Source organism: Hydra vulgaris, chromosome 04 (genome assembly GCF_038396675.1).
Source record: "Hydra vulgaris chromosome 04, alternate assembly HydraT2T_AEP".
In the NCBI taxonomy this organism is placed as follows: Eukaryota; Metazoa; Cnidaria; class Hydrozoa; order Anthoathecata; family Hydridae; genus Hydra; species Hydra vulgaris.
This window is the reverse complement of record NC_088923.1, coordinates 14,580,046-14,599,016: the sequence shown is the minus strand read 5'-3', so window position 1 is coordinate 14,599,016 and position 18,971 is coordinate 14,580,046. Positions and strand designations below refer to the sequence as shown.

The following is an 18,971-nucleotide window of genomic DNA, read 5'->3' as shown; positions in this document are numbered from 1 at the left end:
AGCTTTTTTCTGTGGGTGGTACTTCTAGTCTGCATGCGGTTTGTTTTTGTCAGTATTATCAAAATGTAAAGCTTCTTGTAAAGAAAATTCCAGGAATAACTGATTACGAAAGCTTATTGAAATTAATGGTTTATTGCATTGACAATAAAGATTATATGCAGCATAGCTGTGATAAATATCCTGAAAAAAAGGTTTTGTCTGATTACATAGGCAATTTTTTGATGAAAATGAAATTAGTCAAGTTAATTTTTATCAATATCAAATATTAAATTTCAATTGTACTCTAAAAAAAAAATTTAGTTTTTTATGACATGGCAGAAAACTGTAGTTTTCTTATACAGGATGCGGTGCATGGTTTCCACCGGAAACAGCCCGGTAACATTACTCCCTTTGTTGTTTATTTTCTAAAAGATGAAAAACTTAATAGTTAAAGTGTTATTTTTTTCCTTTACCGACAAGGCTGCAAGCAACCACTATTAGAGTTTAAAGTTACTATAAGAGAAAAGATGAAATTTATAAAGCAAGATAACGATTAACTGCCGACTTAAAAGATTGCAAGTTATATAAATCAGGAAAACAAGATGAAGGGAGTGAATTCCTAAGAACTGATGTTTGTGGAAAAAAACTAGATGAAAAAGAATTTTTGGAGCTTAGAATTTAAGAGCAGTCACAATAAAAGGATGACACGTAATTGAATGACAAATAACACAAGAATGAATTTTAGTAGATGGCACAAGAGATGCTAGCTATTTAGAGCAGGGCCCATTATAGTATTTATAGAAAAGAGAAAGCAACATTATGATGATGTGACAATGGTTAAAGGTTGGCTGCAAAGGCAGGTCCAACTATGTTGACAATTGTTTTTGCACCTTGTCTAAAAGAGATCTAGACTATTGCAATAATGGCTAGTTAAAAAAAATTTCCAGAGTTTTATCTGAGTTTATCTGAGTCCCATGCTATAGCAGAAATGAGATCCTTTTCAAGCTCAAATGCTTCCTCCAAATTACTCTAAAGCAATAATAAATTTCTCCATTAATGGAGAAATTAAAGCAATTTGTTGTTCAAAAAAGTTATATAAATTTTTAAAACAAGAAAATTTGTGCCTAATTGAAGACTTCAATTATAATTAATCATAATTCAAGATATAATTAAAAACCCATCACAAAAAAGGCTCAATCAACACAATTGTTTTTTTGCTAAGATCACTTTTACATTGATTATAAAAAATGTCAAACTCCTCCTCTTAATCAAAAGTGTTGGCATCTTATCTCTTATCTCTTTTCAAGAATAAATGGTATCATCGTTGAACAATGCCACCTTCGATGTGAGTATTTCTTGGAGATCGGTAATTTAAATTTAAAAAAATATAGGGCCAAGAATAGAACCTTGAAGTCCATTGAGGACAACATCTATACTACAATTACTAAGAAAAAGTTCAATAATCTTAAAGATGTTACCTGATACACCTTAAAACAAGAGCTTATGGAGAAGGCCAGCATGCCAAACTTTAAGGTTTTAGAAATCTCGAGAGTGATAGCCCTAACATCTCCACATCTATCTAATGTGCAATAAAACCTATAGGTTATTACTGTTAACAAATCAGCAGTAGAACGAGACGATCCAAATCCATATTGGTGATCAGAAAGTAAGTTATTAGATTCAAGATGAGAGATTAAGTGTTTATTAATTAAAGACTCAAAAACCTTGCTTATGATAAGAAGAAGACTAATGGGACGGTAGTTAGACAAATCAGATTGCTCTCCAGAATTTTTGTAAATAGTGATAACAAATGCTGCATTGTATCAGGCTAGAAAACAAGACTCTCATAAGCACTTATTAAATAGTTTTGAAAGTATAGGCGACACCTCCAGAAAACACTTCTTCAAGGCTATAACAAGTATGTTGTCTGGACTACAAGCTGTAGAAGAGCAAGAATCAGATAAGAAGATACAGAAGCTGGAGTAAAACAAATGTCAAGCAAAATAGATCTGTTTGTTGGCTATATCAGGTATAGAGATGTGAATATATATATATATATTATTCTGATTCACTCCTAACAAGGCTGCAAGCAGCTACTATTAAGTTGAGAGTTACTAGGAAAAAGAAGAATAGAGTTATATAGAGCAAGGAAATGGTTGACAGAAGGCCTAAAGTGTTGTAGGTTGTATAAGTCAGGAAAACATGAAGATGGGAAAGAGTTCCATAGGGTTTATATGCGGTGAAAGAAGCTAGACGAATAAACGTTTTTAGAGCATGCAGAGACAGTAAAAAATGAGATTTAGTTGGACAGTAAAAAATGAGATTTAGATTAGATACCCCTCAGATAGATTGAGTCCAACTAAGTTTAAAATGCATTTTTGAAAGAGCATCAGAAGAACTAACCCAAACATGACAAAAGTCTTTCTTACAGGGACAAATATGAGTTTTGTTGAAGTAGAGAATGGAATTAGTCGTAAGAAAATGGAGAGCAAGATAAAAAAAGCAACCTTAGTGGATGCTAGTTTAGCAATCGATTGTATATGGGTTACATAAAAGGTCAATAGTAAACGATAATCCAAAAAGATGTAAAGAACTCAGTGAGAGGGCTGCCATTTATTAATATAAGAATGTCGACATTATTGTGATAATTGTTTATAGTAAAAATGGTTTTGTTGGAGTTAAAATTTAAAAGCCACTGTGAGCCCAATTCTATTACAGAAGTGAGATCAGATTCAAGATCGGCTGCCTGTTCTAAGCAATAAAAAGAGAAAACTTTTTGTCAAGACATGAGTATAAATTTGAGTTATCAGCAAAAAAAAGCTTCTTAAATATAAGTTTATCTGGAAGATCATTAATATAGACAAGAAACAAAACTGGACCAAGGATAAAACATTTTGGAACCCCTCAGAAGTTACTGGAAATGAAGAATAGTGTTGGCTTTCGAGGATGACTTTAATAAAGCAGTTAGAAAGAAACGATTTGATAATCTCAAAAACTTTCCTAGATACACTATATGAAGAAAGCTTGTGGAGAAGACCAGCATGCCAAACTTTGTCAAAAGCTTTATATATACATATACACACACACAGACACACACACACATATTAGGGTGCCTTTAACCCTCCTTTAGATAAAAATCAGGAATCAGTTTTTCTCATGTGCTGTGGTTATCTTTCTGTGATTAAGTTAATCTAAGTCTAATTTAAGTTTAATTGCCAGCTTCAGATTTGTAATTATTTTAGGCTGATAACATTCTGATAACTGGTCTTACATGACAAAATAGCCCATTTATTAAACATATGCTATCAATAGTTGTGGTTCAAAAAATAATCATAAGTTAAATCATATCCGCAAATGCAACTCATTCCTTTGGTATTACCAACAATTATTTGCCTAGAAAAAAATACTGATGGAAAAAAAAAAAAAAATTTTCAGAAACAACCTTGACAAATATAATGTTTAAAATATGTGTTTATTATATAAATAGCTTAAGATTCAGCAGACATTGAATTTAAGATTTAAAAAAAAACATGTTTGCATAAACTAATCAAGCTTTTTCCTATTAAAAAAAAAAAAAGATAAGTGGGTAAAAGATAATATTGGGTAAAAAATATCAGATAAAGGTGGTCTGGGATTTTTTTTATAAAGGCCTATTACCAACATGTGGTCTGGGTTTTATTTTATAAGGACCTATTAGCAATATATTTTTTGACAAATATAACAAACAAACAATGTAAGACTAAATTACATAATATACAATTGCTCAAAGAAATAATCTTGATAGATTGCTTATTTCTTTGAACATTTGAAGTCTGATATTAAATTTGCATGGTATTATATACTAATGTATTTACATTATCAAAATTAAAATGGTAATTTTCTTATAGGAAAAGAATAGTTTCTATATATAATGAGAGTAAGTTGTTAAGTACAACATGACAAAAAAACATTCCCATACAGTATGCCTAGATATATAACTTACTTATAACTAATTTAATTTTTTATTGAAAGTTTAAGTTAAATTGGTGTTTATACATGTAATTATGCTTTAATGATCATATACTAAAATTATACTAGAATAAAACTAAAAATAAAAAAACTATTCTAATCTGATGCCCAAAAAAATAAAAAATTGCTTAAAAAAACAAAAAACACCAGAAAAAAAAATGCTAAAAACTAAAAACACTTTTTTTTTTTACCCTAAAAAGCACCAAAGGAAACAAATTCATTTTTTTTGCATCTTTAATTAGGTAAGATGTAATTAGTGGAATCAAGAGGTGATATTGATGAAAAGTTCTTAGCTAACAAAACAAAACTTTTCAATGGTTTCTAGCAATAGTAAACATGTCTGTTTTCTGGAGAATTGCTTAAGTGATAGATGTGGAAGTAATGGTTATAATTGGAAAAAGATTTTTACCAAGAGCCATCATGAAGAACATCATTGAAAGAGTCATAAATGGAGCCGCGTCGCAATTTGAAAATTACAAAAATATTATCAAATTATGCTACCATAAAAAAGATTTCAACATTACTGCAGAGCGGCACTTTTTTGCAAGCCAGCCTTCAGTCACTTACTTGTGACTGAAGGCTGGCTTGTGCAACAAAATTAACAACCCTATTAACACAGCTGCATAGCTGGTGTGTTCAACACGTCAAAGAAATATAATCTATTTTTGCTGACAAAGTTTCTATAGAAACACATATTACAAACTTCAAATTGGAAAAGAGGTACCATTCATCTTCTACAAAACCTGGGACGCTGGAACTTACCTTACAAAATGTGGTTGTTTTTTCTATCTACCGAGTTCATATTAATGAAATTTGATGTTACACACCAGGAAAGTATGTGACTGCATTTAAGAAATATTCTTAGTATTTCTTAAGAGCATCAAGATCTTCATATTAAAAAGTCTGATGCATGTTTTATGCAAAGTTAAATTTCTTAAGGTCCAGTCTAATAATGGTAGATTTTATAATATTGATTTAAAAGAAATCAATGAAATTAATTTATATTTGAGAAATTTAATTTTCTTTTCATTTTAATAATTTTGTTTATTGTACTTAATAACAAAAAAACTTTCAACTGTGATTTCAACATATATATATCTTGAAATCACAGTTGCAAATAAAAATTTTAATTAATTTTTTTATCATACATTTGGTATTAAAAAATTAAAAAAAAAATACTTATTTTTTTAATCAGTTTAAATTACAAAATTCCAAAATATTTTGTTTGTTCTTCATTTAAAAAAAAAAATTGTGTTTTAAGAAGGGGGGGGGGGGGAGGCATAATATAAGCATAATAATAAGTTTTTATCTGGGTTACAAGGTTAAAAACATTTTTATTTTTTAGATGAAATTTATAACAAATAAAAATATTTAATTTATTTTGATAACTCCCAAGTTTAAAGAGACAAAAATAATTTAAACCTAATTCCTGGTCCTTATTTGCATCTACTTATTGATAAATTTTAAAGTTGGTAAATATACTTAAAGAAGCTTTTTTTTTTTTTTATCACTAAATACCTGTGGCATGGAAACTATTCTTTGTTTAACAACATTAAAAGAATAACCATAAAAAAGTGTTAATAATGAATGAACAATATTGGAATAGAGTTTGGTTTGGGAAATTCACTTTTAACTCAATTAACTGTTATTTCTTTCCTTTATTATTTCTTTGTAGTTAAAAATTTATTAGGATTTGAAAATCTTTTTTCTAATTTCTTTTTTTTTTCTATACCTAATTAATACTAATTATACCTAATTAATACTAATTATACCTAAATAATACTAATTATACCTAATTAATACTAATTATACTTAAAGTATATATTTTTTTTTTTTAATTTTTTTTTTACCAAATAATTATAATTACTTTTATTAAATCTTTTTGAATTTTTATTTCTGTTTTTAAATAATCTTGTATTTTGGGCATCCAGTTTCCATTCAATTAACTTTATAATTAACAAGAGAACACTGAAAATTTGCAAAGAGAGTTATTAAGCTTGTGGACTCATCTTGCCTTGTCGCTGTCAAGCAGTAATAGATTTAATTATTTTTTTGGCAAAGTATTAAAAAATTCTACTTTAAATTAAAACATTTTCAATTAAAAGTAATAATTAGGGGTGTTCATGTAATGGGAAAAAATTACTTAAGTAATTTTAAGCAATTTTTCAAATTATTTAAGTAACTTAAGGAATTTTAGGTAATTTTAGTTATTTTCAAAACATAAATTTTGCATACATTTTTGTGTTACAGTACTATATAAGTATAACCAAACAAAAGAAAATATAACTAATCTTTTAAATTTGAACGCAAAAAGTATGTGTCAATCATTTTGTCTCCCAATGATGTTCTCAATTTAGTGATAAAGAAGAATCTTTCTTGGAAAAGCTAGCAATAATTGAAAGTTGTCTTGGATTAGGGTTTGAACTTGAACATAAAGTTGATCCTGGCGATGAAGTATGGAGAGAAATGTCCGTCACTCTTTTTATTTTTATATTTTCTACTTTTTCTAAATGATTAAGTAATGCTGTTGTTGCTTGTTTTGTTTTAAAAGTTGACGGACAATATTTACACTTAATGATATTTTTGTCTTTCGTTGAATTTAAAACATGTTTCCAAATTTCAGACATCTTTTTTTTGAAGGTTCCACCCATTCACTTTCCATTTTTTATTTTTAAATATTACTATAAAATATATGGAAAATAAAACTAGATAAAAAAAAAATTAACAAAAAAAATTAAAGAACTTTTGAGATAGCTGGCAACAAGTTCCTTAAAATCCATTGAAGCTGGCAAGTTTGGTAAAACAAAGCCGAGAAATCATTAAAATGTAAACTAAAAAAACATTAGTATTTTACTTTTAGCACTTATGGTATTAAAATATATTGCACACATTTATTTTAGAATTATTATAAAATAAAATAAAAAATTTTATATTCTCTATAACAACGAAAAAATCTTGTTTAAAACTCGATTGCATTGGTTGTTTGAAAATCAAACGCAAGTAGTTTAAACGTCAAACGTAAGTAAAGTCGATTAAAAAGAAACCACTGCAAAGTTGATATTATTTTAAAATAATTTAAAATGGCAGTTATCTTTAACTATTGTAATGCCATTAAAGCAATGTTGTGCCATATATATGATTAGGGTAGCTGTATATACAATTTAAAATCAGACTACTTTTATACAAATTTTAACAAAATACCAATTTTCTGTTTATTAATTTGAAAAAAATTACTTGATATTACTTAATATAAATTTACTTAAGTAGTTGAATCATTCAAACAATTACTTAAGTACTTAAGTTACTTGAAACAGCCCTAGTAATAAATAAGTTATTTGAAACAGCCCTAGTAATAAATAATGAAAAAGTTTCATTATTATTACTTTTAATTGAAAATAATTTAATTTAGTTTTAATTTGAACTTAAGTGTTTTAATTTGCCTAAATTAAACCATTTAAATTCAATTACTTAAAAATTAGCCTACATTTGTTTTCTTTTGCTTTTTCAAGTTTTCTTGGTTTCTCTTTTCATTTACAAAAGAGGATATAAATTTACATACAAATATATTGAGAATAATTCAATCTTATTATATAGTATAATAAATGTACTTTTATAATATATTAAATTATTATTTCAATTTTTTACAATTACTAAAACTTCTTATGTAAAGGTAAATAGTAATAACAAAATATTATATATAATAAAGAATCTTATAACAGCTTTGCTAAAATTTCAACCTTTGTTTCATAGGTATTTTGATTGTTGAAAATTATTTTGAAATATTGTTCTTGCTTATATTCAATGGTTCAAAATAGTGTTTGTGTGTTATATGTAACTTAAAAATATGTAAATTTAATTATGTATTCATAAACTATTATTATCAGGAGTACAGTATAGAACAGGACAATACTTTGATTTGCAAGCTATTACAGAAGCAGGACATCGTAAGGTAGTCTTTTTAATAGCTAATTACTATTAATAGAATTTTTCATTAATATTAATATATACTATAGTTAATATTTGTGCAGGTATTTTATATAGATAAGTGTCATCTAGTGGTTATATCATTACTTAATCTTTTATCTTGTTTTTGGATTTGCATTTTTAATTTGTGAATCAACTTAGCATAAAAAATTAGTATGCACACCTGTGGTCAACCTAGTTACTCTATCTACTTTCTTCTAGCTAACCTTTAAGTCCGTATGTAAACAAACAAACTTATCGAAGTAAAGGAATAGAAAGTTTGGCACCTTTAGCTTTATGTATATTTAAAACGAATTTGATTTTGAAAGCATCTGACTTGAAAGGCGCCAAACTTTCTATTCCTTTACTTCGATGAGTTTGTTTGTTTACACACGTATATGAATTGCCTTCAATGTCTTCCAGTATTGGCTTTACAAAAGTGATTATTACTAAGTACATGATTTCCACGAGTACCAGAAACAGAAAAAGTTATTTTCTACTTTTTAGTCGATTGAATAGAAAGCTATTTTTAAAAAGTTTTTTTTATTTATTTTATTTTCTACTTTTTAGTCTTGATAAAGTTGAATTATTACACTTATTGATTATAATTAATATTCAATAAAAATTTATTTTGAATTTCTGAAGACTGTTACGCTAACTTGCCATTACAAATTTATCGCTCTCTTAAAAAACAAATTAATTCATTTTACTAAATCTAAAAGACTTATTGAATCAAATGTAACAAATATAGCTATTGTTAGTCGGCAAAAGATTATTTGTAAAATTTCAGGGCTGTACGTTCAAAAGAATTGCTTCAAAAAGCGCTGTGAAGTTTTGGCCTCCACAAAAAAAAAAAAAAAATCAAAAAATCAAAAAATGCGGACTCATCAGTGAGTGAATAGAAAGCTATAAAAATGAGGTCGGCAATAATTTGCCGACCTCAATCTTTTAGAGGTTGGCAGCAGGTCGGCAAAAAAAATTTGATACAAAGGTCTTACCATAAAACATAGTAACAAGGTTGGCAATTTTTTGCTGACCTCAAACACTTTTAGTCAGTAATGAATGTCACGTGATGACAATGTGGAATGATAACTATAGTATTCATTTTTAAAAAAGTTATTGAAACTTTTCGTTTTTATTTTGTCTAATATCAGAAAGGTTTTAATAGGGATGTAAAGTTGGTTTTGACTTAGCACACGCTGTTGGAAATGTAGAGCTAAAGCTTCATGATTGGAATGTTGATTTTGCAGCATGGTGCACATACAAGGTTATATTTAATTGAAGTTTCAATGTCATAAAATTTGTCTTTAAATATTGTAATATTATTAATCTTTAATATTTTTAATATAATTTTTACATTATTATTTTTTACTTTTTTATAATTTTGAAAGCTTTGGCGATTCCTCTGAGTGACTAACTAGGGAAAGTGGTAGGGTAAAGGGAACAATGGTAGGGTTAATCACTTAAGACATTATTAAGTCTTCGGTAAGTACTTAAAAAACTTGCATCTAGGATATATTTTATAGGAAATAAAAATATCTAATTTATTTGAAATGACCCAAGTTGGCATACTTTTGGGTAAATTTTTTAAGTATAGTATTAATGAGTAGTCAAATGTTTCGGGGCTTTGAAGAACCTCTAGGGCAATAATGTTATTACACTGAATAAGTTTTTTTTTTTAATTCTAAATCACTCCCAACAAGACTACAAGCAACCACTTCTAAGTTGGGAGTTACTAGGAAAAAAAGAGCATGCAGGGACTGATACAGTAAAAGAATTAGACTTTGCTGAATGACGAGTCAAGTGAGAACGAGTTTTAGTTGATGGAACTAGATAATATTTGCAGAAAAGAGAAAGGTGCAACTTTATGACAATAGAAGAGCAGCTCAAGTTTGGTAGATAAAGCAGGTTCAACTACATTTACAATCCATTTTTGAACCTCGTCTAGAATAGGGCTTCTCAAACGGGATCCCGGGATCCCGGTAGTAAAATTGCATCCCGGGATTTCAACCCAAATTTCCCGGGATTTTCGCTTAATTAAACTAGTAAATCAAAAAAAAATTCTTTTTTCAAATCCATGCTTTATGCAAGCAGAATTTTTTTTTTTAACTTAATAACTTAAGACTTATTACTTAATAACTTAAAACAATAGGTTTTGAATCGCTGCGCTTTAATGTCTTTGAAACTGCAAATAATTTGCAAATCAATGATTTTTGTGACGTAATACGCAATTCATATCAAATACATAAAATGTATGGGAAAATACAAATTAAATTTTTGTTAACTTAATTAACTTTTTTGGTCAAATTTTTCCATTTCCTTGTATTGTCATCGAAAATGATTAAGTGTGCAAAATTTGAGCAAAATTGGTTGAGAAAAAAGCTTTCAAAAATTGATTTCAAATTTTGTGGCACACAAACATATATATATATATATATATATATATATATATATATATATATATATATATATATATATATATATATATATATATATATATATATATATATATATATATATATATATATATATATATATATATATATATATATATATATATATATATATATATATATATATATATATATATATATATATATATATATATATATATATATATAGAAAGTAACCTTATATAAAGCATGGAAAAACATAATATAGATGGCAATAAATTTTCGTTTAGGTTTATATATTAGCTAGATAGAATTAATTGATTTATTGGCCTCGATTTATTGATTTAATCGAAGTTTCAGGATCAGAAAGCAAATTGTAAGTTGTTAAATTTTTTATAACAAATTTTTTATAATGCAGTATTTAATTCATTTTTCATTGCTATAATGTAAAATATCAAATTAGATAACCCTATCATGGCAAGTGAAAATGGATCAAAAGCTTGGAAATAGTTTACACGCGAAAAAAAAACAGAATCAGCTATTTGCAATAAATGCAAAGCAACAATAATGTGTAAAGGATTCTCTACAAGTGGACTTCTTCGTCATTTAAAAAATGTTCACAAGGAAATTGAAATTGAAGTTAATAAGAAAAGACCACATGAAGAAAACACAGCTTTTAAATTAGGAAATGTCCAACGTAAAATCACTTCGTTTGTAAAAGAGAAATCTATTGAAGAAATTGTTTCAAAGATGGCTGCTGTCGATGGATTTTCTATTAATAGCATTACAAAATCCGAATATATAAGAAAAACTTTATCTGATAAAGGTATGATATTACCTAAAAACCCTTCACATGTTATGAGTATGGTAAAAAGCCAATACCATTTAGCAAAACAAGTTGTGATTAAGGAAATGACTATGCTAATTTCAGATGGCGCAAGATTCTCTATTTCGATGGACGAATACACTTCGTTAAAAAACCGTCGCTATATGAATATAAATGTGCATTCCTTAACTAAGTTTTGGAACCTGGGCATGATTAGAATATTCGGTGCACTTCCTGCGGAAAAATAGTTGATATAGTTGAAACTAAATTATCGGAATTTAATTTATCTACAAAGAACCATATAATTTCTAGTGTAACTGACGGCGCATCAGTTATGAAAAAATTTGGAAGATTAAGCGGTATTGAGCACCAATTATGTTATGCACATGGTCTGCATTAATCAGTTTGTGATGTTTTCTACAAAAAAGCTAGAATTTTAGATGCATCAGATAGTGAGCATAACGAATTTGAAAGTCAAAATCTGGAAGAAGACAATAATAGTGAAGATGATGAGAGTGAGAACGAGAATGAAGAGATCGACAGCGAGTATGTAACTTCATTAGATTGTCAATCAAGTCAATACGGCGATTTATTTAATTTAAGAAACGTAGAATTCAATGATGAGCTACAAGATAATGTTAGTATTGCTCAAATAATTCAGAAAGTCCGAAAAATGGTGCGAATGTTTCGTAAATCATCACTTAAAAATGAAATTCTCCAAAAATACGTTAGAATTGAGTACAATAAAGAACTTAAGTTGATACTGGATGTAAAAACAAGGTGGAACAGCCTTCTTGCAATGCTCGAACGATTTATTGCCTTAAAAACTTAAAAACTATATTGAAAGCCTTAATGGACTTAAAATTGCGAACTCTTAATATTGACAACATTTCGGAGCAAGAATATTTACTAATTAACGTTGTAATAACGGCGTTGCAACCATTAAAAATTGGCATTGAAAGACTTGGCCGAAGAAACGCCACACTACTTGAAGCAGAGGGTGTATTATTATTCATACTGGATGACTTGAGCAAGAATAAAAATAGTTTTTCTTCTAAAATGCTTCAATCTGTGCGACAGAGAGTAGTCGAACGACGGAATAAAAATTTAGTTGGTTTAGTAAAATATTTAAATAATCCGAAAATTTATCAATATCCATCGGAAATAGATTCGGTAATGACATTGCCTTCCAAATCTGCATTATATTCTACAGTTAAGAAATTATTTGCTAAACTTTTTATTTCGGATTCGGATACTGGCGCAAGAAGTACTTCTGCTGATATCGAAGAAATAATTAATAGTAGTGATGATGAGGCTGGTGCTTTAATGTTGGAAGAGCCAATTCACTTAACTAGGTCTTCTAACCTCCAACAGAAATTGGATGATGCAATTTTGAATGTAACACAAATCGAGAGTGCAGAATACATTTCCTATGATGTTAAAAACATCATAAAAGAAATGAATATTTTCGAAATTACCGGAAAGCGCACCAGTAATTTGGACAAATTACTTAATGCTTTGATGACCATCCCATCGACTTCGGTTGAATCTGAAAGAGCTTTTTCTGCTGCTGGTCTATTTGTCACAAAAATGCGGTCATCATTAAGTGATAACTCTATTAATTATTTGTGCTTTTTAAAAAACTTTTTTAAAAATAATTAATTATAATAACTTTCATGAAGTTTGTTTTTATTTTGTTTATTTTATTTTCATAATTATTTTGTATTTTTTGTTTATGATCTTGAATTAAAACTGATTTTTGTGTTATTTTTATATTTATAAGATAATTTTTTCTTTTAATTTGTGCTTATAAAAAATTGCCAGGATCCCAGGAATACAAAATTTTTTATCCCGGAATCCCGGGATTTGAAAATTGCGGGAAATGAGAAGTCCTAGTCTAGAAGAAGTCATTATTAGAAGAATCAGCCCAAATATCACAACAGTATTCCATACAGGGGCGAAAAAGAAATCTGTAGAGGTAGAGAACAGAATCACGAGTGAGAAAATGGCAAGCCCAATAAAAAGAAGCAACTTTAACAGACGCTAATTTAGTAATCAATTGTATATATAGTTTCCATAAGAGACCAGTAGTGAGCCATAATCTAAGAAGACATAAAGAAGAGGACTCAGTGAGAATATTGCCAGTCATCAACATAGGAATGTTGACAGTATTGTGGTAATTGTTTGCATTAAACAACTGAGTTTTGTTGGATTTAAAATTCACAAGCCACTGCAAGCCCCAATCTGTTACAGAAGTGAGATCAGATTTAAGTTCAGCTGCCTGTTATAAGCGATCAAAAAAAAAAGGTTTTTTTTTAAGACAGGATTATAAAGTTGAGTCATCGGCAAATAGAGCCATTTGCAATAGATGTAAGAAATGATTTGAAAGAAAGACTTTGATAATCTCAAAAACTTTTCTTGATATACCATATAAAGCAAGCTGACAGAGAAGACCAGCATGCCAAACTTTGTCAAAAGCTTTAGATATGTCTAGAGCAATAGCCCTAGCCTCATTGCCTTCATCTAATACACTATCAAATCTTTAAGTCACAGTAGTTAGCCAGTCAGTCATAGTGTGATCGAAAAACCGTGTTGATTGTCTGACAGTAAGTTGTTTGACAAAAGATTAAATGTTAGAAATTTGTCAATCAAAGACCTTGCTAATTACAGATAAAAGACTGATTGGATGATAATTTGAGATCATCTCATGCGCTGTTTCCATGTGATGTAGCAAAAAAATGCTATTCTGCAGATACCTTATGATCTAATTCATGGTGACATAAGTTAGATATGTTTTTATAACTTTTGCATTGTGAACCTACACTATCGCTAAAATAAATGCAATTGTTAAGTTAAGGCAACAACTCTTTTGTTTTATTACTTCATAAATGAAACAATTAACTGAGTTTGTATTGTGTTGCAAATGATCTGAAATGATACAAACACTTTTACATTTTATCATGTTTTCTTCCATATAGTAAATAACAAAAGGATGCAATGTTGCTAGACTGTTGTTCAAATGGAAACCGTGTACTGCATCTTGAATTAAAAAACTGTAATTTTCAGCTAAGTCTAGTAATACTAAAATATGATTACTTGGTAATGTTATTTTAAGATGCTGCAAATATGCTGCTTGATTTTTGGGTATATAATGGTGGTCTCTTAATTGGTCTTTTTGTTGGCAAGCTTTTTAAATAAAATCACACACTGGAAGAGTTACTGGAACTAAATCATGTTGTTGGCTTTTTGCCACTCATTAATGGTGATATCTTCCATGCTGTGTCAATCAAACAAAGCAGTAAGATACTCTTTTAGTGTGTTGGTATCTGGTAAGCTATTGCAACTGTGCAGCATGCAGTCTCAATTTGTTAAGTCACATATAACTTATGTCAAGAGGTCTTTATAGTCTGAAATATCTGGTATTTGTAATGCTAAAAGTTTTGCATTCTGGTGGTACTCACAAACACATACATAATGGAGACCTGAAGCACCTCCAATAGGAATACACCACTTTGGTCTAAGTTTTTTAGCAAAATTTATTTAAAAGATTTAATGTTTATATTGATTGTTTATTACATAATAATATTCTTTATTACATAATCAACTTGTGTATTGTGTTGACAACTCTTGATAACTAACTTTTGATAACTCTTATAACTTGGTATAAGTTGTAATCTAAATTTGAAAATGATAATCAAATAAGTTAAATTAATGGGGAGGGCTAGAGTAGTAAATGTATTGGAAAAATATTATATAATTTATAGTCATGATATTAAATGTTAGGTAAATTAGACTAAAAGTCTTTCTTTTAATTTTAACCTAATAGGCTACTTACAAGTTTTATATGAAAACATTAAAAACAAAATTTCAGTTTTCATATGTGTATGTTTAGTGTTGTGTTTGGGCACTTCATACATCAAACATAAAACCAGACACACCGTGTAAGGAGAAGTATTCAATTACTGTTTTTTTGTAAGTTCTGGGGAAAAATGTGCATGTTAAAAAGTAAATGGACGCGGGAGGGGGATGGGGTTGGAAAGAACTAAGCTATTGAAAAACTGAGTTTAATTCAGGCTTAATTAAAGACTCAATTAAAGATTTCTAGTACTGATTATGAAATACTTTTAAATTCATACATACTTTGTATTACAATATATAATACAAACTAAAGTGCAACAATTTTATTTTTATTATTTTTAATGCATTTTGGGCAATTTTCATTGCTCTGATTTTGTAACTTCCCCATGAGTACCTTTTTTTTTTCCTGAAATCTATGTAATAAAGTCTGTTAAATTAGAAGAAATTTTTTATTTATTAAAACCAGTGTTGATACTAGGTTACCGGAGGTTTAAAGTGGAGGCACATTTTCAAGTTTTAGCTGCAGCCATTTTTAGGTCTATAATTTTTTACTGAATTGTATCTTATCAGTAAATTTCTAAAAATTTGGAAGCCTACCATATATATAGAAACTAAAAAAATATGTCTTTTCACTTCTTAAACTGCAGGTTTTGTATATTGACTCATCAAACATCAACTTTTTATATTTGCAAACAGTTTTTTTGGTTTTTTAGGTAGCCATTATAGAAAAAATATGACATTTGAAAATTCATTGTCAAAATTTTATTAAAGAAAATCTAGAGTTGTATACAATAAAATAAAACTAGAAGGTTTTCTGAAATTTTGTTTTTAAAATATAGAACTTTAAAGTATGAACAAAACATGTTTTTGCTTTTGAAGTTTTTATTTTTGGAAAAATCAGAAATTTCAAATGACCATATCTCATGAACCAAAAAAGATTTTATCCTGAAATTTTCAGGAATTGCTTTTCTCATTAATAATAAGAAAAAGTTTCATCCAAATCTGAGGGGGTCCATGTTGAAATCCTAAAATTTTGGTCCATTTGGCATGGAATGATCCAAATGCATTAACAGGGACACCATCCATGCCCAACATGTCACTGTTAATGTTCTGATATTTATCAGCTGTTGATGAAATCAGCCTCAGAACCATTAATTTAAATTTTAGAGCTGTACTCTCATTAGGAGATAACAGGAAGTGTTGCACAGCCACTATCAAGGAGGCAGAAGAAGCAAAAATTGATGAGTAGAGTCAAGAAGATCCTGGATTCATCATCCTAGGCAGGAAACAATACAATACAGATTACATCTATGCTAGACTAATTAGATGAAGAAGAAATTTGAGGCTGGTCAACAGAATTATTTTGCTAACCCCTAAACTTTTTGCCTAGGGTGCCTTCTGCAAGACAGTTGGTGGATGCAGTTAACATCTGCCCAAGATGAGTATTTTTATCAAGATACCATCTCTAGCCTTTACTCAACCAAGAGCCCCAAGGCAGGGGATTTTTAAGTTAGAGTTAGTTTCTCCTAGCTTTTGCCTAAAAAAGCAAACCTAAGTTTATCTTTTGCTAAAAGCTAATAGCTTAACTTTTTTCTAAAAAATCAAACACTACCCTTAGCTTTTGTGCAAAAAAGCAAAAGGCAGCAGGGCATGGGGCAGGTTATACAGGATTACATGATACCAGTAGCAGGGTGATCCTGATTATCCTGAACCTAATCTGACATGGAGCAGTTTTTTGAAACATTAATGGGAATATTTTGGAAATCCATGAGGAGTAGCATTACATCTAACAAAATACAAGAGAATATGGTGAACATATATTTTATAATTGGAGTCACTAGTTGGTTACTGAGCTCACACTGCAATAGAGATTTGAAAAGAACATAAACATACATAAAGTAACTTACGAGTGAGTAAATGCTGTGCCAGAGGTTCAGATAACACAAACATACATAAAGTAACTTAAAAGTGAATAAACACTGCGCCTGAGATTCAGACTCAACACAAAAATACAGATAGCTAAAAATAAAGATATACTTAAGGGTGAGTAAACACCACACCAGAGGTTTAGACAGAACACAAATTACAGGTGAGCTAACACAGTAACTATAACACCTCGACTATATAAAAGACACACAAAAAAAGATATTTCTGGTTTGAATAAGATACATATTGTCACATATAAAGACTAATATATAGAATATACAGAATAGTAATAATATAATACAGAACAGAAATAATATAATATACAGTAGTTTCAAATGCTGAACAAATTTAAATTTTCACACTTTCAAAAAAGATTTTAACTAAAGGGATCGTCGATTACATTCATTGTGATTTCTTTAAAATCAGAAATGTTAGAATGAACGACATTAAATAGCATTAAGGGATCGTCCATAAATTATGCAACGCAAAATGTATTTACAAAACAGAAGTAGGATATATTAAGCGTTTTTACATGGCTATTTTTATTAAACTTAATGGGGTATTTTGATTTTATATTTAAATTAAGACTTTGCGAGGAAAAACTTTTGATCTTTTTTGTTTTGTTTATTGTGAAAGTTTGCATTACCTAATTTGTGGACGATCCCAAAAGTTTAACTACGCTGTTTAGTTTGTTGCTCATTATAAAAAGGATCATAATAATAATAACATTTTAAAATATGGATTATATTAATAGATCAAAAATTATACTAATGGATCAAAATAATAATAAAATTTTTAAATTTTACTAATGTATAATATTGCAGAATTATAATAAATAAATAAAAATATATAATGAATTATAATAATGAATAAGATTGGATTTCACTAAGTTGGTATTGTAAAACAATTTTTAACTCTTTTGTTGAAAAATGAATGTCTTCAAAAACTAAAAATAAAAAAACAAGTTTTTTTAAACACTAGGCAATGTTTACGAGAATACATTGTAAAAAATATTTTGATAAAAATGATATAATGTACTTAGAGAAAAATACTCAGTTTCCTGAACATATAAAATAAGTTAATTCTTTGAAGAACACCCAGTTGTAAATATCTGCTCCAAAACTATATAATGTCAAGTTTTTAAAGGAAAATACACTATCACTTGTTGTATAAGTTAACAAAAGGCATGCCTGATGGTGCATTGTTAGCCTCAGATCAGAGTCACTTCTGGGAATCATTAATGGGAAATAATCATTGGTCAGTGGGAAATATAAAAATAGGTTGAGTTACGCGATTTGAAAAATATTTTTTGCTATTTAAATTAAATAAAAATAACATGAAGAATGCTTTAAATAAGTACTAGATAAATAATTTTTAAAAAACCCTGCCAAATGAACATTTTAAGTTCTACATAATATAATAAAAATAAAAATAGCAAAAAATAAAAATTAAAAAGCATTTTATATAAATATCAAAACATAATTAACTAAATAAAATCAGAAATAGAAACGCTTTATTTAAATTTTAAATGAAATAGTTTAAAAAAAAAACTGGCAAAACAAATGTTTTATTTAAATTCTAAATAAAGTGATGATTTTTGTGAATTTTCAGGATGAAAAAGGTCAAGCTTGAAATAGAAAAACTTATGTAGAGTATATTACATATGCATCTGCATAAACAGTAATGCTAAAATGATGATGATAATGATGATGATACCGATTTATTGCTACTAAAAATAATTAGATTATGTCATAAAGTTTATTTTGATAACGTTCTCATAAATAAAGGTATTTTTTACAACAAAAGATTTATTGTCAAAGATAATGCACTTTGACATGTGGGTAAAATTGATAAGTTAATATAAATCTTTTTACCAGTCACCAGTTGACTATTGTTTGAATAGTTTTAACAGATGCTGCAGCCAGATGTTGATTAAACAAATATAACTATTTTTAAATGCATACATTTTTTTATATGCATAGACAGTTGCACACCAACAATAAAAACAATTATCTATC

At 28.3% G+C, this 18,971-nt stretch overlaps 1 protein-coding gene across 1 annotated transcript in view; it reads left to right on the top strand.

Moving 5' to 3' along the window:
• LOC100205580 (kynureninase) overlaps window positions 1-18,971 on the top strand; it is a 79,097-nt gene that overhangs the window by 29,219 nt on the left and 30,907 nt on the right. The window contains exons 7-8 of the mRNA XM_065795530.1: window positions 7,872-7,936; window positions 9,119-9,217. Coding sequence (XP_065651602.1) covers window positions 7,872-7,936; window positions 9,119-9,217 — 164 coding nt within the window. The remainder of the gene's footprint in view (window positions 1-7,871; window positions 7,937-9,118; window positions 9,218-18,971) is intronic.